The following is a 22,023-nucleotide window of genomic DNA, read 5'->3' as shown; positions in this document are numbered from 1 at the left end:
AAATTTCGTAGAGAAACTAGTTTTTAAAACATAAGTTTTATTTTATAAAATTGAATATGTTTTTAATCTTACTTATAATTAAAATTAGTTATTTTTAAAATTTTGAATCAATTTAATCTTTATAAACTTTTGTTAAGTTTACTTTACGTTTTAAAAATCAAATAGATTTAAAAAAAACTTTAATAAAATTTGGTTAAAAAGATTTAAATTTACATATCTTTTTTAAGTTAGAGGAATCAAATTTGTTCAAGTTGAGAAATTAATTTCAATTTTATATATTTAAACTTATTGTGTTGTATTTTTCTACTAAAATATTTTAAAAAGTTTATGAATAGTTTGTTATTTTTTACAAGTTAAAATTTAATTTAAATGTGTTAGCAATGTAAAACTTTTTATATTTTTATTTAATTGTTATGTATGGAAGGTTATTAATTTTTTAATGACTCCCATAAAAGTCACACTTAAGGTGATTTTTATACGGTTGAGTATAAATTTTTATATGATAATGCATCAAAATTAACGTCTTTCACTGTGAATCATTTTACTGCATAAATATCTTATATGTTATATCATTTTCTGTGTTTGTTCATTTTTTAAAACCTCTATTGTTTTATTCATAATGTTAAAGTATAGTTTATTATTTCTCTATTTCAGTTAATCACAATTTAGGAGTTAAATATTTTCTCTATTTATGTAAAATAAACAAATCTAGACCTACTCATTTCATACAAGTTAAAATTATATTAAACTTCATTTCCCACTTTAGATTAAATCTTCACAGATTTATTTTTGACATTATTTTAAAATATCAGGTATCTATATGTATATAAATTTATATTTTTTTTTTAATGATGTGGAACACTTTTTTTTTTACCCAACAAAAAGTATTGAATAGTATGAGATTGAAAGTAAACACTGAAAAGAAAAAACAATGCATTCATGGTTTACAATTTTCCAAGATATACAATTAGAGGGATGTTGGAATGAAATTAGAATATCTTGAAGGATGTAAGAAATGCTAAATACATTAGTTTGGTACCCTTTTAACATGTATGAGAGATCTGTGCACTAAGGTTAAGGGTATATGATACTACTGTTTTACATCCGCTGAACAGAAGTTGAAGAACAGAGAAAGTCTGCTACAAAAACCAGTGAATGGTGTTAAAAATGACAGAGAAAAAGGGTAAAAAAATTAGTCTACAATGGAAACAATTCATCCTTGAGAGGAGGGCATATCCACTGTATCTGAATATATGTAATCTCCCACATATCATCATCTTCTCTTGGCTCCAAAATTCCCTCTTCCTTCATTTGAGTTATGATCTTTCTCAACAAATCAGGGATTATTTCACTTAAAGTTGATGCACCATACTGTCCCAAATCAGCCTTCATGCATGTGTCCATCCTTCTCAATATGCCTAACCAGAATGTTCTAAATGCTGGAGACTCTGTTATTTGTTTCAGTGACTGCAAGTACATATCAGACAATTGCTCCATTGCAAGCTTAAGGGTCCCTTCCATGCTCCTTGTTTCCCTCTCTGCATTTTCCCTCCTTGAATACTCCAACATCTTCTCGTGAAGCTCATCAACCATGGCAAAGATCACGAGGTTGAAATAGTTGATGCAGTTTGATGAGATGAAAAGAAGATCCTCGGCTAGATTGAAACTCTTCTGAAGAGAATGAACTGCATGGTTTCTTATCTCCTCCTGTCTTGACAAGCTTGTCCTTCTGAATGCCTCTCCAAGTTTCACAAACAGGTTCATGTTGTAGTTTCCAGAAGAAGGAGCTCTTGAGTTCTCGTCAATGGAGGAACTGCTATTGTTGCTTGATGCACTAGCATTGCTTCCCGGATCCGAGTATTGGCCTCTGTGCCATTGAATCAAAAGGGTTACTGAATCAGCCAACAGGTCCAGTATCTTTTTCTTTTTGTCTATTGGACTGTTCTTGGCTAAGAAACAACCAAAGGCACAGTCTATGCAATATGCGTAGTTTGTGCGTGATATGTAGGTTCTATCAGAGAATAATGCTATCAGAGCCTCAATTCCCACGTCATATGTATCAGGATGCCTCCATGCAACTGATAACAGATTCAGCACTGACTTCCATCCGATTTGTGTCTGCACATTTGCAGGGTATTCAATGAGTATTTTGCTAATTGTTTGTGCTATGACATCGTGACATGTGTCGAGGATTTCTTTATCAAGCTTCCACATTAAGGTTATGGACTTGAACATAAGTTCCTCAACTTGTTTGTCCTCTCTTGGCGCAGAGAAGAGTTTGAGACAGACCTTGAGAAGTATTAGCATAGCTTTTTCTGCAAATGGGATTGGAGAGAACATGGGAAATTGTGCAACTGATAGGAGATACTCATGGAAGCTTGGCCAGAATACTTGAAATCTGTGTGCATTGGCCACTGATATTGCACCGATCAAATCCCAGCAGAACTCAACTGTTTCCTCTTCCTCCACTGGGGTGCTAAATTTTTGGCCTTTTCCAGCCGCTGCGAAGATCAAAGATCTCCCAAGGCTTTGTAAGCATTCTTTGGGGATGTTTGAACAGTTGCTGAAGATGCTACCGATTTTGCACAGTTTGATCATTTTGCTATTCTGTTCAAATTCACTACCAAGGGTCAAACCATCTTCCATGCCCTCTGATGAAAGATTGGAAAAACGAGTGATCATGCTAGCAATTCTCTGGTAGCCAACTTTATGACCATCTGCTGGAGACATGGAACCTCCTGATTCAGGTGTTGTTGCGGCAACCACATCAAAATCAATGACAGGTTGGGTTAATAGTTTAAGCCTTTTGAGTTTTAACAAGCAATCGACTATGTTCTTCCAACCTCCTTGAATTGAGTCCCTGAAGTAGTTTGCTACTGTGAAAACAGCAACTGTTGCCATTCTTGGCTTTATATCATGACTAAAGGAGAACATGGTCTCTTCTATAGAAGCATAAGGGTTTAGTAGTGTTGTGAATTTGCAGAAGGATGTTATGAGCTCGTCAAGGGTATCCTCTAGTCCATACTGACAAATCCTTGCAACTGAGAATAACCCTTCAATGCACTCATGGAGTAACTCCTCTTCATCAGCATGCTCAAAGAACGATGAAAGAGCAGCCACCGATGGACCAGCAATGCAGGCAAACATGTCTCTACATATTCTGCGGTCATAGTCACATGGTGTGAAAGGTTGTGCCACTTTGGATCGGTTTATGAGCTGAATCCACCTACTTGGACTCATGTCTAGTGACACTGTGGTTTGAGAAAGGGAAAATGCACAGGTGGAAATGGATTGAAAAAGCTCAGAAAGGTACTCCCTAGGCAAATCCTGTCCTGCGTTGATTGCTCTATTGTTCTTGATGAATTCCTCTTCTGTCATCTTCTTCTTGACTTGGGGGTTGTGCTGATCAGTGTTGAGCATGATGAGAGAGTAGCACAAGATGAGAACAGTGTCCTTGCTTGCAAACATGTCTGAGGATTGATGATCATAGAATCTCTCTGCAAATGCCTCAAGTATACGTTGAATCTTTTGTGACTCTCCTGGCAGCAAAAAACTTTCAAGATAAAATCTAAGGGCAGTGTCAAGACTCATGCCTTGGAAATAGAAGGTGTCAGTGAATTCTTTGAGAACTTTAAGGTAGAAAGGATCAGGATCTCCAAGAAATTCCCCTATTGTTTTCTTGTCTATGCCTGGAGTGTAGCGAAAGAAGTGACCATGAGCCTTTGGATCAGGAGGATCAGAGATTAACTTGGCATGTTTCAAGTATTCAAGACCCTTTTTGTTATCACGGTTGAAATGGTTTGCAGCAATTAGCAGTTTCTTTTTCTGAAGTCTTCTCAGCCTTACATGTTCCACCCAAGCTTCCAAGTCGTTTTCTCTATCCATCTCCTCCCAAAAGGGTCTATACTCAGGCAATTGAATTGAGAATGCACCTAAAGAACCTGATGAACCATCTTTGTCAATGTTATCTGCAATGTTATGAATCATGATCAATAGTCCTTCAAAGGCTTGAATGTGCAGACTCGTGACATGCCCATTCAGTGCAAACGAGTGCTTGCAAAGCAACCTCCCAATCTCCTCAAACACATTCCGACAACTTGGATCACAATCAAAGTTTGCATACGCTTCAACTATGAATGTCGGCTGTCTGCAGAAATTTATTATTCCTTCAATTGCTACTTCTTGAAGCGCAATTGTGCTCCCAAAACTTGCAACTCTGAACAGCACGTATGAAAAGAATGCTTCCAGTTGGAATCGGATAGACCTACAAAAACAAAAAAACAAAGGTAAGTGACCAAATCTTGAATCATAGACTGTCATATATGATGGAATTATTGGCTCTTGTAGTAATTACTTCATAGTTCATACTCAGATTCATTTTTAATTTTGTACGTTAAATAAGTTATGAATTCTTTAAGAGTAGAAATTATTATATGCTTCAGAATCACTGTAAGATCTAACATGTAACTGAACTTTATTAACTCTTTTTTCATAAATGGAAACAGAATATTACAAACATGTGGTGTACACAACCCCTGTAATATGGCTCTCCGTAATACATTTAACACTAAATGATTTAAGCAATCTCACTAGTATAAATGATTTTTGATAAAAACTTTGTATATATGTTTTCTTAACCTCTTTACGGTAATATTTTAACAATTTTTTGATAACAGATTATGTATCACAATTTTTTTATTGATTCATATATTTGAAACAGATCAATCACGAACTGTCATATAAACGGTTGTAAAAAAGTAATAATACCATGACACACTTTTACATTCATTTGACACATAATACAAGGATAAAATGGTCCAAAAAGTGTAAAGTTTTGTAGTTTTTCAAGAAAGAAGAAAGTAAAAAGTAAGTAAAGATAGTATCAAATGAATGTAAAAAAATTAGGTACGTCAAAGAATCATTTCTCGTTGTAAAAATGTTATGAAAAAAAAATTGATAAAGATACATTTTCCTTTTACAAATTCCTAACATGATACCGTGTCAAATGAATTGATTTAAGACGTTGGTGCGTTGGTGTGTCATGATTATGATACTCTTTTGTTTACGGAAAATAATATAGTTAACCCTAAATAAAATGAATATCTCTTATTAGGCTTGTTAGTTCTTTACATGAAGTATCTCTGACCTGCGGAGAAAGTGAAAGGCATTCAACACAGTGCTGCAAATCATGGAGAGCACAAAGGAGCTAGACCATGTCCCATAGTAGATCAAATGGTGAAACAAGTCATCTTGGATCATTCTCAAGAGCTTTGGGTGCTTTCCTATCTCATCCCCACTCAGTTCTACCGCCGAGTTTATCAAAACCAAAGCAAAAATCTGAACATCTTCATCAGCAGTGTGAGTAGTAGACCCATCTGCCTCAACTATGGAGACAACATTCAACAAAGAGCACAAGAAGTGAAATATGTCAATGGCACAACGAATACCGTACCCAGATTCCAAACCACCACCCTCATCACCATCCTCCATGTCAGATTCTGAGTCCCCTTCTCTATCCTTAGCCTCAATCTCTGGTAACCTTTTAAACACAGCCTGGATAAGCTCGTGCATCGTGTACCTCGCATTCCTCTGCAGTAAATCTCCTCTACTCGCGGATTGTTGAACAACCTGAAACCAGGATTTAAACCCCCTTACGTTAGAAAGTAACACCAGAATGTTATTTATGAAAAAAATAAAATCATTCAGGAACATAACTATTTGTAAATGGTTTATCTTTCTGTCTTTGATACTACATTAACAACTGAGGTTTATGTGAAGAACTTTGGCATTTTTGTGGCCATATCGTGACAAAATCACAAACACTGCCTTAATTTAAAACCTGATAACCGAATTTTAAAATTTCAGTCACGGCCACAGTTTCACTGCGTTCCTTGATATCGAGGAAAATCATGAACAAACGTAACCAATGCAGCAACAGTTGCATTATAGCAGAGAAGACTCCAAAAACCTTGACGTTGCATTCAGCAATGATGTTGTCATACTGTCTTTCAATCCCACAAAATCATCATATACTATAAAATCGTTTGACGTGAATCTACAACGATAATAACCGCTAAAAGCTTACATGAACGGAACAATACATCTGTAATAAATGCGAAAAAACAACAGAAGATAGTATCTTTATGTTGATCGACCTGAAAGCAAGTGTTGATGAGGGTGCAAACAGATTGATCGGAGAGCAAATCCGAGGCCCTGTGGTGCATTATCCCGGTTAAAACCTGCAATATCTTCATCATAACCGCATCCTCGGAAACCGGGTCGGTCTTCTCAAGCCTGCAGCTGGTGATCCCAGACACAACAGACTCAATACCCTCTCTTGCACCCGGTGTCTTCTCATCGAAGATTTCGAACTTGAGAATCTTGAGAACCGCGGAGAGAGCAACGCCGGTGGCCGCCGCCGGAACGTCGTCGCTTATTATAACATCAAGGAAGGGGGTAAGGTAGATGGTAGGGTCGACGGTGCGCCACTCTTGCTGAGGGTTGAAAATGAGAGAACGAAGGGATCTTAAGGAACTGATGAGGGAAGAGTCGTAGGTATCGTCTGGGGCAGATAGGTTGTAGAGAGGAATACACTCAGGACGACGAACCACTGCTATAACTGCGCTAACTTCGGTGTTCAGCATGCACGATAGCCCTAATTGTCTTCTTCTCGTCTTCGTGGTGCCCTTCTTGTTTACAACGTCGTGCATGAAATCTTGTACGTTATCCATAGCATGCATGAAAAAGGGTCGTTGAAAGCATTAACCTTTCATCTTAAGGACGTACTCCAGTTTTACTCTGTTTCTACGTAGTCATGATGAAACTCAAACATTTTTTTTTGTTTTGGCTTAGGTTGTAGTGAGAGTGGAAGAGACCGAGTACGAAGGAAATGAGAGGACACAGGGAATGATGGGAAAAAATATTGCCGAATTGTTTGGTAAAGAAGTGGTAGAGTTAATTTGCTTTTTCTTGTATTGTATAGGTGAAATTTTTCTATGGTTAGAAATTGATATTTCATGAGGAGATGCAGCATTTTGTTTTGGAGTAATGTTTATTCACAAAGGTTGCAATTATCTTCTATGTGCTGCTCGTACACATAATATAACAGTTTAATACATCAGACTAAAACTATCGTTTGATAACTGCTTTGATTAAATAGTAATGTAATTAATTAACTGCAGATCAGCATAATGGGAGTCAGGAGGTCGTGTGTAATTTCCAAACTTTTATTATAATAAGAATTAGATTTGGTGATTTTTTTTTTATGAAATACATGGTTTAATGTTGGTAAATAATAAAGTATAATTAAAAATAAAATTGTTAAGATTTTTTCTGACTTTTGAGTTACTTATTATTTCTGTTATGTCTCCCACTTTTATGTTCTTTCTTGATTAGGAGGAAAGAAAATTAAAATGCAAACTTATGCTTATCTTTTCGTTTGATCTGTCTTTGTAGTAAAATATTATTTTCATAGTATACTACTTTTTTACTTTTTTTTTATATTATGGGTTTTTTTTATAATATTTTTTTAGGGTTAATTATGTTTTTAATTTTGAATTTTGACATAAAATTAAAATATTTTTACTATTTGAAACTTTTATACATTTTAGTTTCTAAATAAATAAATGAAGATAATACTTTTAACCTAATTAAGCTGAAAAAGTAAATACATGCATAAATTAAATGCTAACATAAAAAAAATGTTTGATACGTAAAACAAAATTAATATAATTAAATTAAAAAGACTGTATTCATTATTTTTTCAGTTTGGATATCATAATATATAAAGTTTTAGATATGAATGAATTATATTTTTCAACAAACTACTAAAAAAATACTTAATCTTTTTTTATGAAAAAGTTACTTAACAAATTCAACTTCTTCAACTATTTTAAAATATGATACTAATTATTCAATTAAATAACCCTAATTAATATTCAAGACATTACATGTGAGAAATTTCTTATTAATTTTATGAAATGTGATCTACCAAATCAACCTCGATGTGAAAATATTCAATTAAAAAAATTATTTAAAATAAATCCATATCAAATAAAATTTCAAAACTGTCATTTTTTTATGATTATATGTTAAATTATATATTTCGTATTAATGATAATATTAAACATAAATTTCAAGATGATTATTTTGATTAATTAAGTGATAAATAACGATTTTATTTTCAGTTATCACAGGAGTGAGTTATTCTTAATTGCGTGAATGTAAAAAAGATCACTGCCAAAAAATAATAAATCCAATCTAAAACTTTTTACGAGGCATATTTTCAGTTATCCAAATGTATACCAAACAATGAACGATAATAAAGAAGCCTTCCATTTTCCAAAATGAGAATAATTTTACAAGACAGACTACTGCCCTATATATATATCATCTGCACTTGCCTGATACAAATGAAGTTTTCAGTTCGTACCACACACAGATCAATGTATCCAAAACATCTTCATCCAGCGAGTTACAATCTTCTATTCGTGAGATAGACACCAAGGTTTTCAACCATTCTTCATGAAGGGTTGAGAACTCTGATCTCTGTTCGCTTGTCCTAAAACTTTGTCCAATTGATTTTTTCATGCGTTGGCTAGCCTTAGAAGCAATGTTTACCGTTTTTTCTGGGATTCCAGCCATGAGGGCAACCTGCAATCCGTAGCTCTCTGGACACGCTCCGGAGGCAAGCTTATATAGGAAAACTAATTCTTGATCACGCTTGGAATAAGTGTCAGATTTTGACTTGAAAGCACAAGCCATGTGTTGCATTGTAACGCGTGGATGAGAGGCAAACTCTTTCGTAAGCGGATGGTAATGAGTGGCAAATAGCATGCGACAGTTAACCTTCTCAATCAGATGCCGGAATACCTGTACACATCCACAATTATTTAAAGAGACAGAATACCGAAACATTATGGAAGTCATAAATTACTAAAGGTGGTAGGAATACCAACATAGAGGTTTTAAAAATGCTCGGGACCAAAAGTTAGAGAATAATAGAACCTTAAGAATCATATGTTGTAGGTCATTTTCTTTCATGGATAACCCCGTTACTACTAAACATAGTATCATTGTTTTTCTTTCTTTGCATTTTTCCATTGGGCACTCGAGTGTTAAATCTTTTAGTACTTCCAGTCGGTAAAGTATAGAAATACCATACTTACAAATAGATCCAAAAGTTTTCATCCAAGAAAAAGACAACAAAGAATAGTAAAGAGTAGAATCTCACAGCATATGCAATGGCGTAGCCATCAAAAGTGCTTGTTCCTCGACCCAATTCATCAAGAATAACAAGAGAATCTTGAGTGGCATTCTGAAGCACCGAAGCAGTTTCTGTACACTCAATATAGAAGGTACCTAAAAAATACGAAGATTGTTGATATTGGCAATCAATAAAGTCAGCTAAACTGTATCTGAATACATGGACATTTTGAGACCACACGCTACATTTTACAAGTTTTGAAAAAACCCTACTAATGTCAGCGAAGTTACCAAAGTGCTTAGGTACGTGGTATCTTTGATGCTCAAGCATGTCAAAAAACCATAAAGCACATCTGTTTTTGTTTACTTACTCTCGCCTGTCATGATTCTATCTTTGGCTCCAAGTCGTGTGAATATAATATCCACAACTGAGAGAACACAACTTTCACATGGCACATAACAGCCTAACTGCAAAGACATCATATATTTATAAAAGACGCATCAGAAGAACAATCTAACAGAGTAAACAATGTAGAACGCATGCACTTTCTTCTAAGTTTTAGTGGGAAAAGGATGTGTAGTTTTTCTTCATTTAAATATTTAGTCAGCCATTCCTCATTTAAATACTTAGCCAGCCAGTGAGATTTTAATTTAGAAGTAATTACGTAACAATCATTTCTAGCTTAATCAAACAAGTGAAAAGGGGTGAAGAGAAGAAACCTGGGCCATAATAACAGCCAGGCAGGTGGAACGCAGAAGAGTTGACTTTCCTCCCATGTTTGGTCCAGTAAGCAGCAAAGTGCGAGGATGAGATCCATCTTCACTCTCACCAAGGATTATGTCGTTTGGAACAGGCAAACACCCGCTGTCTCCAAGGGCAAATGGATGCCATAGTCCCTTCATCTTGAGCACAGTTCCTCCAGTGTCACCGCCTGTTCCTTTTGATGCCACTATGACCGGCCTAGACATATTTCCACAAGAAAAGCTAGAAGTGACGGCAAAAGATCGTAATACGTCAATGCAATTGATGGCATGAACCACTTCAAACCACTGAACAGCTTTCTCCAAAAATAATTCAGCAAGAATTGTGAGCGTTTCAGCATCCGAATCTGTGACGTCATGATTCTAGAACAGACTATACCATTAGATATACACTCCATGATAATAGGTCACTGCATATGTTCTCAAACATTAACATATAATTGATGAAAGTGAAAATAAACATTTGCCATACATCAAAAATGCTAAAATGCCAAATGTCCACCGTAAAAGGCAATGCAGTAAGAATCAAAAGTGCTGCTAAGTTTTTATCTTAACAAAAAATTAGCAGAAGTGCATTTGATAATTACGATGACTATACAAATTTTATTCAGAAAGGTCTTCAGTATAATATAATAAAATTGCTAAAAGTGTTATCACAAAAGGTGTTTAAATGAATCAAACAATTCAAACTTAATAAATGAGTCCAAGTAACCTGAAAAAATGGGTTAATTGATTTTAGAAAAATAGAGATTTAGTAATTTTCGTTTGGTCTGACTCCCCTGGCAGAAATTAGACTATGCCCGAATAAAGCCAGGCAAACACAAACGCCTAAGCCACAAAATCAAGTGTCATGCCTCCACTTAAATTCACTTCCCTGTATCATTTTTAGCCTCCTCAACATTTAGGCCTATAGCCTCGAAATTTCCTGGAGCAAAATCACAATTTCCTACTTGGTTGCTTATTGTTATGCACAGCGAGGTACCTCCATTTCAATCATATATCCAACATTTGCAAACTAGAAATACTTCCATCACCATTAGCAGAAGTGACAGGTGAATAAGAAAAACATCTCGAGAATATTAATCCACCTCAATCTAACACTGTTAAATAAATCATTAGGGACTAATCAAATATTAAAATTTCCAAATAACAACAACTGTTACCAGCAGCATGTGATTTCTATTCTAATTTACAATAAAAATAACAGCACACCCAGTTTTTAACAAATTCAATTATCCATATTAACAATTTAAATCAAATGAACCGAGATATACTTCCTGGGCTGCAAAGAAAATGTGGAGGAAAGTTAACGTTATTTGAAAACCTAGTAAGGCAGAAAGTATACCTGGTAATTTGGGAAGTCACTGTGCACAGCTGCTTCAAACTGAATAAGAAATTGATCAAGGCCCTCACTACCAGTCAGAAGTGGTAGTTTAAAAACTTTGGTCAAAGATGACATTAGAGGCTGCTCTTTCATTAAAAGAAGCAACAAACTCAAAGCAGTCCGAAGGCCATTCACTAGTGATCCAAACACTTTCACCTGTATTACATTGAAAATTATGTGCACATAATAACAGAAAATTAGTGAATCAAATATCACAATATAACCTTAAGTTCAGATCTTGTGCATATTATCAAAAATCACTATTAGTCAAAAATCCCAAAACATGTATATATCGGTTATCCAGCTTGGACAGCAAACAATATGATCAGATTTCTCCTTATATAGGTATAGATAAATTTTTCCACAACCAGTTTCACTGTTTATGTATTAGCCACATGTTTTCCTTCTAAGGAGTGCATCCGCCCCATCTCCATGGCATGAAATATGTGACTAAGTAATTTAGACCTGACAGACACAAGTATAGTGATATTGAAATGAGATGTTGCCAGCAAATCTTTTTTGCACACTAAAATGAGTACTTAGCTCCTAAATGAGTGAAGAAGAATTGATCAGATATCACACTAACAAACATTAAGTATATCCTTTACAAATTTGGCATAAAAGCAGCAGCAGGAACTCACCCTCTGCTTCAATATTTTCTTTCCTAACAAGGGCAGTAAGAGAGGGCCTGATAATTGAAGGCTGGACTTAATTCGGCCAAGCAAATGTTCCAAGTCTGGAAGCTTGCGAAGATGTTGAGCAATGTGTGATATAATCTCTGGGTTAGCCATTAGATCATCCACTACATCAAGCCTGTTGTTAATTATTTCAGCATCTACCAACGGACAGCAGATCCAGTTCCTAAGGAGTCGCTTTCCAGATGAAGTTACACACTTATCCAGACAATTGTACAAGGAACCTGAAATTCAAGCAGAGTATGTCATGATTTCACAGAAATTTCCAATTAAAATTATATTGGAAACTTGAGAGTGCTGAAATAGGACAAGTACTGGCCTGATTTGCTACCATCCTCATTATTAACAAAGAGTTCTAGATTCATCATTGTTGGACCATCCATTTTCACGCAACCCCTGTAAACTTGGTATGAATACAAATCCCCACTCTGTAGGACATCATCTAACTATATAAAAAGTGTAACAAATTAATTAACTTAAACAACAAGCACACAGATACATTTAGTGCTAACCCCCTCAAGAGAGGAATCATAGTATTGTATAAAAGTGTACCATCAATCTATCCAGATGACCAATCAATCCACCCAGAGCAGACAAGGTGATTTCACGATGAATCACGTTGTTCAGCACATGGTCCAGTGAATGAGAAGATCCTTTGAAGTATCCCTTTGAGTGAATTAAATCCCTAATTTCAGAGTTCACCGAGTCAGTGATTGACTGAACTGGAGTGAACTGTAGTGCTGCCGAACCTGCAATAGGGAAAGAAAATCAATACTGAGATTCCAGGATGCTTTCCAAAATTTAAAATGAACGAAATTCAGCTTAGAACAACTAAAAAAATTATTTGAAAAGTTCATGATTTAAAAGGTTGATGTTATGCAAAAGTATCTAACTGCAACAAAATGCAAAATTTGCAAACTCCAAATTATTCCTAATGCAACATACATCAAATTATTCACTGTCATAAACATACAGGATTGTATATTAAGAGCGTGATATGAAACGCCCTAATAGAACCGTTTGCTGTAACACAAAGGTAATATTCCATACCAACTTAATTCCAAAAGACAATAGGTAGCTTGATTTATCTATATGTATTTATAGATATCATAGAGATACTGTAGGTCATTTATAAAGTACAACTGACAGCGTGAATGTTAAATCAACGCCCGTCCTTGAGTCAAAGAAAAACTAGACTCCCCAAGGAATAACTTTGTTCACAATAATTGCCATCACCAGATATTTGCTTTAAATTGTTATTGTGCAAAATAATTATTTTCCAGCAAGGGTTTGTAGCTCACGAACAAATTGTTCTAACAACAAACTCATTCTAATACATATCAAGTATTGGTTAAAATTTATTGAAAACTACAAAAATGAAATGAAAAATCCATAAAAAGAAACTGAGACACAAAAACTGGTGATTTACAATGAATTTTAACTACCAATATAAAGTGTTCAACGTGGCAGAAACGCCCATTTAAAATTCTAGAATATTCTCAGTAGTGTACCTCTAAACCATGAGAAATTATTAGGTAGTCTTCCACTACTGCCCATTCTATGGTTCCAATTAATCTTTAAGTGATACATTTTAGTTTTTGTATTTAAGATAATAAATAATAATATTAACTACAAATCACATAAAGATTTGTTACAACCATGAACAGGAAGTGATCCAGGACTACCTAATAATTTCTCATAAACCACAGTGAAGGATCACATCTTACCAATTAATGAGAATTTTCTAAGTGCTTTCTGAGCTTCTTTGGACAACCCTGCAAAACAACATCATATCTTAACGTTAAGATATAAAAATTAGAAGTGATGTGAATTCAAGTCAAAATCAATCCTGCCAGCACTCCTTAGTACAATCTTTCCAACACATTTATTTCATAATTGGGTGAATCTTATGAGAGACCCATTAAATAAAAAGTGGGCAGAGAAGCACGAGATATTCAAATGAATTCACAAAAGAATTTCACCCATTAATTTTATGTCAGAAAAAATAAGTGTCAGCATTTTTATCCAATTTAAAGGCAAACTGATAATTCATGGCATTCACCTCTGCTGTCATATATAACTTCCTTGGGTGATACCTACAATCCAGTTCCCAGAATCAAATTAGCTAACAATTTGGCAAAATGGAATGATCATTCACATAAAGTAAATACACAATGAAGAATACGAAAAACAAAGGGGGTATTGTGAGCATACTTGCATCAATAAGGCCCCTAAAGCAGAACAGGACGTATCGTCCTCTATGGAGCCAACCCAAAATCTGAGCCGAGCACAATCAACAAAAGCAAATCCATACACAACGGAACCATTATCCAAGTCATTGCTTTCCTATATAGAAAACATTTAATTCACCATCATACATAACAATAATAGCTAACAAAAAATGAATAACTAACAGTGAGAAATAAGAACCTCATTTATTGCGAGGAGGTGAACAGCATCAGGACCAATGTTACCATCAACATTGGTTGATGGAGTGACTACTTGAACTAACTTTCTCCGAACAACCTGAAGTCCAGCAGTGAAGGTCATACCATGCAAAAAAAAAAAAAAAAAAAAAAAAGTCAATTAAAAGGCATAACAGATACGGGATGATATTATACAGACTTATGAAGTCAAGTGACAGCTGTGTCGTGTCCAGTTTACAGTCCCCAACATCCATTAGAAACTTCGCAAAAGTTTCTTGCGTTATTATATTGGATAAAGTAAAGCTAAAACACTGAGAGATTCATAACATTAACTGAAGAAATAGAGATTCCGACTACTCCCTCATATAGTTACAGTAACCTAGAGAATGTGAGAGTGTGTGTGCGTATTAGACTTGTTGAAGCGTAACTCATCACGCAAAGCCAAATATTGAAAACGTTTGCATAAAACTTCTGAAGCTATATAGCCATACAACAGCAAGGACAGGAAAACTTACAGAGTTAGCCCCCCTAGCTTTTGCTGCTTCAGATGTCTCTAACTGCTCCACTCGTCCAACCTTATACCTTCACAATGAAAGCAGCATACTAAGTCCACAAAAAGTTAACTAGGAATTACTGAGAATAAACACCGTCCATTCTAAGCAGAATTAGCTATAATGATCTCATGGTCCACAAAATTCAAAATCCACATTGAGCATAATAAATATGGTATCCCTATCAACTATCACATCAAATTCACGGTTCCTTACCCACGTGCAACCAGCTTTTGAATGGCATCATCAATCCCACTTTCAGATATACCAACCTGAACCAATAAGTAAAACAGTCACTGGAAGACATCAACTAACAGAAAAGCAAGTCAAGCACCAGCCAAAATATAAATTTGAAATCACCTGTCGACATTTTCCAACACCACTTAAAGTTATTTTCCAATCAAGCTCCTTATGACCAATGTCAGCATCCATTTCATAGAGCTCATAAAATTTTCCCTACATTGACCATTAATTGCGGCATACTATTATTACCCAACGGTTATGCATAAAATACCAAATAAACTACAGGATCCAGAGGAATTAAGAAACCAATATTCAAAGAGCTTGATAAACTAACCACTTTAAAAAATAGCACAACATCCATATATTTACATTTGACACTCCAATACTGTTTCTGTGATGCTGACAGTTTTGACAAAACTTCTGGCGGAATATAAAGAGTCGTCCTGTCATACAAAGGATTATTCGGCCTTCTTCCATTAGCATCCCTGATTCGAGAAGGATCAAGCCACTCAAACTTGCTGGCCATCTCTACTTCCTTCTTAGTCGTGTCCAATGCCATTGAATCATCGAGAAACCTGACTCGTTTGCCAGAATTTAGCAAGGAACCAAACTTGGATCCAGCATCACGACTACGCTTTACCTGTGAAGAAAGAGGCTGCATCCCTGGGGTTTCTGGTCCAGCAACATCGTCATCGGTTACAATCAGTGCCATGTTTTCCTGATTAGCATTTTCCTTGAGACTCCTAGCATTATCTTTTGCTTCTTCCTTGTGCACCCCTTCACGATCAGTATCAACACGTACTCCCACTGGTTGAGAAGATTTAGACAAACTACCATTCAATGGCAAGCTCCTGTAAAAAAAATGCAAGTTATAGTATGTGCCAGTGATTTTAGTCGCAACATCAAAAAAATTTGACCAACCACAAGTGCCAACATGCTTGCCTTGAATTTGCAATAACATCAACGACCACAATAAAACTGCAAGTGAGATTGTGATTTTAAACATTCATAGCATCCATTAAACAGCCCTTTCCTTTACGAAGCAGAAATGCTTCAATTTCAACAGTGTCTTCCGCTCAGTAATGTCTAAATTTCTAAGGAAACTGAAATTACGTTTGTGTAATTCAGATTAACAAAATGCCGAATTGTGCTACGATTCAACCTACAATGTCTTATCAATTTCACTTGAATAGTTCAACCACATTCCACCAACATCATTACGAAATAAACTATTGAAACAAAATGCACCAGCGTTTCAACTTTAACGCAAACGAATACCATAAAAGCATAAAGGAAACATCAAAATATAGCCAAGAACGAACGAAACGCATTCTGCTTTCTCGCGCTTCCATAAAACCCTAAGCTAACGACTCGGAGAAGGAAAAGAACTAAGCATACCTCTTAGTGATTCTTTCGTTGTCGTCGACCTTGACGAATTTGTGCATGATGCTCTCAAACAAGGAGGGACCAGAGTTGTTCCCTTTTGGCGCGAAATTCGCCGGCAAAACGCGACGAGGCACCTTCTCCGGCGGCGTATCGGTTCCTCTGACATCGTCGGTCGGCGGCGGTTGACTAGCGGCAGCAGAACCGTGGCGGTCGAATTTGTCAACCGTCGAAGCGGTGGCAGGTCGCTCCACGTTAATACGCTGAAAATATCTATGCATAATGTGGAAATTTTTGGCGCCAAAATATTCTTGAGAGCTTAACCCTTTGAGTAGTACAGAGTAGAAATGGTGGAAGAGACTTTTTATAGTTTCCAGAACTTTTATACATGAGCGCTTCTTTCTAGCCTTTTTGGAGGGAAATCTTTAGTTACATCTTATAAGGAAAGAAAAAAGTTTAAATAAATATACTTATGATAGCTATTTAATAAAAATATATTCAATAAAATGTGCTATTCTTTTGTAAAAAATGTTTTTAATTATTTTTTATACATTTTACATGGGAGATTTTTGGAATTTCTCCTCCTATTTTCTAGTATATTTTTATTTAAATAAAATTTAAAATTTATAAAAAAATTATCCATAATTAGAAATAATACTATATCGTAGTATAAATTGTCTATTATCAAATTAAAATACAAGTATATGATAAAAATATTCAACAAGAGTTATAATTATAATATACTTATGTTTACAAACATATTTCATTTCAGCCTAATTATTCATAATGGTTAAATCAGACTAGGCTCTTGCTTATCGTTCTTATGAATAAAAACTACATTAATAATTTATATTTAAGTTTTTACTTTGCAATGTTTTAAAGATTTTAATGTATTAAAAAATAAATATGTATTTTGTTTGGTTATTGTTGCGAAGATGGATCAATCTTTTAGCCCGTTTTTTATTGAACCGACCCGTTGTTGATGGACCATAACCCATACATGCTGGGTTGGACAGTTTTTATCATTCCAAATTAGGAATTTAAAATAAATTAGAATTTATTAGAAAGCATATAAAAACAAATTTAAAATAAGTGTATGTAAATAATGAAGTAAGTACATTCGTCCATATCCGTCGAACTTTCGAGATAAGTGCAGAAGGTGAAATTCCATTTATGCTATCATCACAGACATGCAAACGAAAATGGAACGTTCCAGAGACTCATTTCGCCACCCTTATAAAACTCCCATTGCTCTTCCCTGTTTTCATAACTCGCCATTCAATTCTTCAACTAGTAAGTAATCAATTACAGGAAATTAGGTTCTTGCACGATGCCGAGTCGATCAACGGGAGTCATAACGCAAGACTGGGACCCCATCGTTTTGCACAAGGCCAAGCCCAAGGCGCAGGACCTGCGCAACCCCAAGGCCGTGAACCAGGCGCTCCGATCCGGCGCGGAGGTGCTTACTGTGAAGAAGTTCGACGCCGGTTCGAACCGGAAGGCTGGCGGTCCGGCTGTGAACCCGAGGAAGCTGGAGGAGGGGACGGAGCCAGCAGCGCTGGAGCGCGTAGCGGGGGAGGTCCGGCACGCGATCCAGAAGGCGCGTTTGGAGAAGAAGATGAGCCAGGCGGAGCTGGCGAAGCAGATCAACGAGCGGACGCAGGTGGTGCAGGAGTACGAAAATGGCAAGGCAGTGCCTAACCAGGCCGTGCTGGCCAAGATGGAGAGGGTTCTCGGTGTCAAGCTCAGGGGCAAAATCGGAAAGTGAGATTTTAACTCTCGGTGTTATCCATCGTCATCATCTATATTCAGAATTTGTTTGAGTTCAAGATTTTTGGGAGTGAAAGAATTACTAGAGGAATACTATCACTGTAATGAAACATTTGTGTAAAATTACATTTGTGTAAAACGAATAGATATACAATTGTTATAAGGATCCGATATATTAATTACCCTTGCTAGCTTTTTAACAACAATACCTAGAAAACAAATTATTGGATCCTTTGTAAAATGATGACGTGGAAAAGTCTTTACGGTTCAAAATTTGTTGAGTTCAAAATTATCTCTAATTGTTCTTCATTTTTTTTCCTTTTTCTCATAGTTCTGATTTTTACTTTCTCTCATCATTTTGTGATAGCACGTTGTCCCTTCAACTTTTCTACAAACTCTTTATTAGTATGCGATGTGTCAGAAAAATTAAATTTAGAGAGTAGTGAAAGGAAGGTTTGAGTGGAGTTGGTTGGAACGAACGATTTTTTATAGTGGTATGTAAGTAAAAAAAATTTCAAACTTCGAAGCCACTTCTTGCATGCATTGTTTCTCTTCAAAATTGATATTCTCTTTCTTTTCTCTAAAATCATTATCCTTCTTATCATTAATCAAATCATGCATGAGTCTTTCTAGTGTCGAGAATTTTTCTCTACATCGATTAAGTTAGTAAGTTAAATTCTTTTCTTCCGTTTTTTTGAAATTTATGCATTTTCGGTTACATGTAAACATTGTTAGTTTGTATGTGTTCATCAACCTTTCAACTTAATTCTAATTTTGTTTCTAGTTTGATTAATGGCTTCTTTCACCATATATAGATTCTTAAGACACCTTTAGGAGTTTTTGTGCAGTCCAAGCAAAGTTGAAAAGCATAAAAATTGTTTGGATTTTGAAGTAAGGGAAGTTATAGTAATATAATTATGTCTTTCTGTTTGTGGAATTATTGTTTGAACGTTTGCATGTACGAATAATTGTATGTTTAATTGAATTGTATGAAAATTCTATGTATGACCTGTGAACGAATTAGGTTTCTAACTAGAAAGTGTTCGACCTGGTCTGATCTAAGAATGTGAGTAGGTAAAACCTGTCATGGATTCTGTAGAAGTTCTGCAAGATTATATAGAACGCCGAGTGGTTACTATTGATTGCTCGGTTTTGTTCTGTACTCGGCTCTTAACTAGATCTGGTCTCCTTAGAAGGGTGAGTTTTTCAATGTAGCGCTTGGTCTTATACTGGCATTTATATTAGTAGCAGTGCTTAGTCTTAATAGTGTTTGGTCATGAACTGACACTCATTCTTGATAATGTTTGGCCATGAACTTACACTCAATCTTAATAGTACTCGGTCATGAACTGACACTCAGTTTTAATAGTGTTCGACCTCGGTCTTATTAATGTTCGGTCATGAATTGACATTTGGTATTAACAGTGTTAGGTCAAGAACTGAGTTTGTTATCATAATATTGTTCGGTTGTATATAAGCTTTCGATTTTCCATAGAGTTAGGTTATTTCTTTAGTTTTATCTATTAGGGACTTTCGATCTCCAACGTTCACAGGGCTCCTGATCTTTTATGTGTGAATATAATTACTGTATGAAATTACATGTTGAATAATGATGATTATGTTGTGAGTAATGTGGAAGAGAATTCCAAGGTGGAATGTCTCATAAATGTTTTATAAAATAGTAAAGTATGAATGTGGATATTGTGATAAGTTGGCGTTCATCCCGATATTCTGTGATTACTCATTCTCGAGTAGAGGAGTAAGTCATGTGTGAGAATGATGGGAGGTCTCGTTTTGAAAAAGTAACCTTTGGTGAGGTAAAACGGACTAACTTCGAGTGACAGCTATTGAGGGCATCCTAGCTACTACACCATTCGGGTGCTAAAACATCATAGCTACACATTCATATAATCCAGATGGTCAAGTTATGGTGTCAGTGTATGTGTATTTGGATGTTCAGTTTATATATGATTACAAGTATTTGGTTTTGGCATAATGACGTCTGGTTTCTAATTGAATGAACTTGTATGAAATGTATTTATATGTTTTTAATTAAATTACATTAGCTTACCCTTATTTCCTGTCTTGTCTATGTTTCCTGTTCGTTTCTTCTTTTGCAATCATCACCTTTCGGTGTGAGCAGAATTAAAGGAGTGTTCGGTGGAGCAAGTGTTAGAAGGAGAGAATCATGATGTTTAAACTGAGGACCATTCGACCAGTAGAATTAGTATTATATTTTGTGTAGTCATTCGGTTTAGATTTAGCTTTATAATCGTTTCGGTTTGTTCTTCCATTTTATATCAAACTTTATAACCACCTGTAAAGTTTAAACTATTTCAGGCATTTTAGTTTTATTTAGAATCCTATTGTAAACTCCTTAACTGTGTTTATTATATTATTACATGTTGCATCTGAATGTAGTTTCATATTATATTTTTGGGATGTTACACACGATCAACCAAAATTTCCATTTGTGTTAAAATTTTCATATGTTTCATTCTAGTGTACTGTATTGTATGCAATAAAATCCTTTACTGACCTTGATGGTTCGACCAAGATAAATAGGTTTTTCTCATTTTTTATTTGCGATTTCTGTTTGACTTTTTGTGTTTGCTATTATGTTTTAATTATGTGGCCTTTTATTTGTTGTTTAAATATTTCGTTTATCGTTTTTGGATTTTTTTTCCTTTTCTTATTTTTTTTCTTTGTTGTAGTTATGCGGTCAGTTTTTCAAAACGAAAATAAGTTAAATGAGATTAAAGTTATTTCAACAAATATCATCTTATAAGAAAAGACTTATGCGTTCTTTGTTTCTCCCTTTTGAAAGAGAGCTACAATCATACTTTTAAACTCAATTTCATTAGAAACATAAAGGTCTTCCATGACATACCAAACGTACAATGCTTCATCAAGCAAACACTTTTTACACAAATAATCTTTTATAATGGTATAACTATTTATATTTAAGGATCCTCTCTAGGGGGAAGACATAAATATATTTTTATTGTCTCCTCAACTTTTCAATGTTCCAATGCATGTTCAGTTGAATTTCTTTCTTGAATACTCCTCATGCCCTCTCTCGAGTAGAAGTTTTGTATAAAGCTTCTCGAAGTAGATTTACAAAATACATCGATTTAATAAGTTGCCCATATATTGTTTGAGATTTAACAATGTAACTTGAAAAAGTACTGTAAGTCACATAGTCATGAATATTGTCGTCCTCCATTTCATAAAACAGAGTCATGACCTCTTTTGTCCTATTGTTTTTTACAAGTACATGTAATATGATATTGTAGCTCCAAATATCATGACTCAAACCCATTAGGGTCAGTGCATCCCATACTCTTTTAGCATTTTCCATATCAAATTTTTCATTTGCGTGGGACAAACACAAGCTCCCGTTTGTGTTAAAGTTTTAATATTTTTTGTTTCATTCCGTGTACGGTATTGTACGCAATGAAATCCTTTAGTGACGTTGGTGGTTCGAGCAAGGTAGATGAATTTTTCTCATTTCTTATTTGCGATCTATGTTTGACTTTTCGCGCTCGCTATTATGTTTTAATTATGTGGCCTTTTATTTGTTGCTTAAATATTTCGGTTATCGT

At 35.1% G+C, this 22,023-nt stretch overlaps 3 protein-coding genes across 3 annotated transcripts; 1 reads left to right on the top strand and 2 right to left on the bottom strand.

The window, feature by feature from the left end:
- Positions 1-962: 962 nt before the first annotated feature.
- On the bottom strand, positions 963-6,743 carry LOC106769343 (ARF guanine-nucleotide exchange factor GNL2). The gene is made up of 3 exons (XM_022783107.1): positions 6,156-6,743; positions 5,147-5,628; positions 963-4,264 (listed from the first exon to the last, which is right to left on the bottom strand). The coding sequence occupies exons 1-3, from the start codon at positions 6,738-6,740 to the stop codon at positions 1,198-1,200; spliced, it is 4,134 nt and encodes a 1,377-aa protein (XP_022638828.1). The 5' UTR covers positions 6,741-6,743; the 3' UTR covers positions 963-1,197.
- Positions 6,744-8,311: 1,568 nt separating this feature from the next.
- Positions 8,312-17,040, bottom strand: LOC106758070 (DNA mismatch repair protein MSH7). The gene is made up of 17 exons (XM_014641018.2): positions 16,664-17,040; positions 15,600-16,116; positions 15,383-15,478; positions 15,239-15,294; positions 14,987-15,053; positions 14,476-14,571; positions 14,260-14,391; positions 14,108-14,141; positions 13,773-13,820; positions 12,598-12,794; positions 12,365-12,491; positions 11,992-12,269; positions 11,312-11,506; positions 9,925-10,329; positions 9,576-9,672; positions 9,233-9,360; positions 8,312-8,871 (listed from the first exon to the last, which is right to left on the bottom strand). The coding sequence occupies exons 1-17, from the start codon at positions 16,927-16,929 to the stop codon at positions 8,389-8,391; spliced, it is 3,222 nt and encodes a 1,073-aa protein (XP_014496504.1). The 5' UTR covers positions 16,930-17,040; the 3' UTR covers positions 8,312-8,388.
- An 818-nt stretch (positions 17,041-17,858) lies between these two features.
- LOC106768394 (multiprotein-bridging factor 1c) lies at positions 17,859-18,725 on the top strand. Its single transcript, XM_014653542.2, has one exon. The coding sequence runs from the start codon at positions 17,979-17,981 to the stop codon at positions 18,414-18,416; it is 438 nt and encodes a 145-aa protein (XP_014509028.1). The 5' UTR covers positions 17,859-17,978; the 3' UTR covers positions 18,417-18,725.
- The last annotated feature ends 3,298 nt before the right edge of the window (positions 18,726-22,023 follow it).

This window comes from Vigna radiata, chromosome 1 (genome assembly GCF_000741045.1).
Source record: "Vigna radiata var. radiata cultivar VC1973A chromosome 1, Vradiata_ver6, whole genome shotgun sequence".
Lineage (NCBI taxonomy): Eukaryota > Viridiplantae > Streptophyta > Magnoliopsida > Fabales > Fabaceae > Vigna > Vigna radiata.
This window is presented reverse-complemented; position numbering and strand designations above follow the sequence as displayed.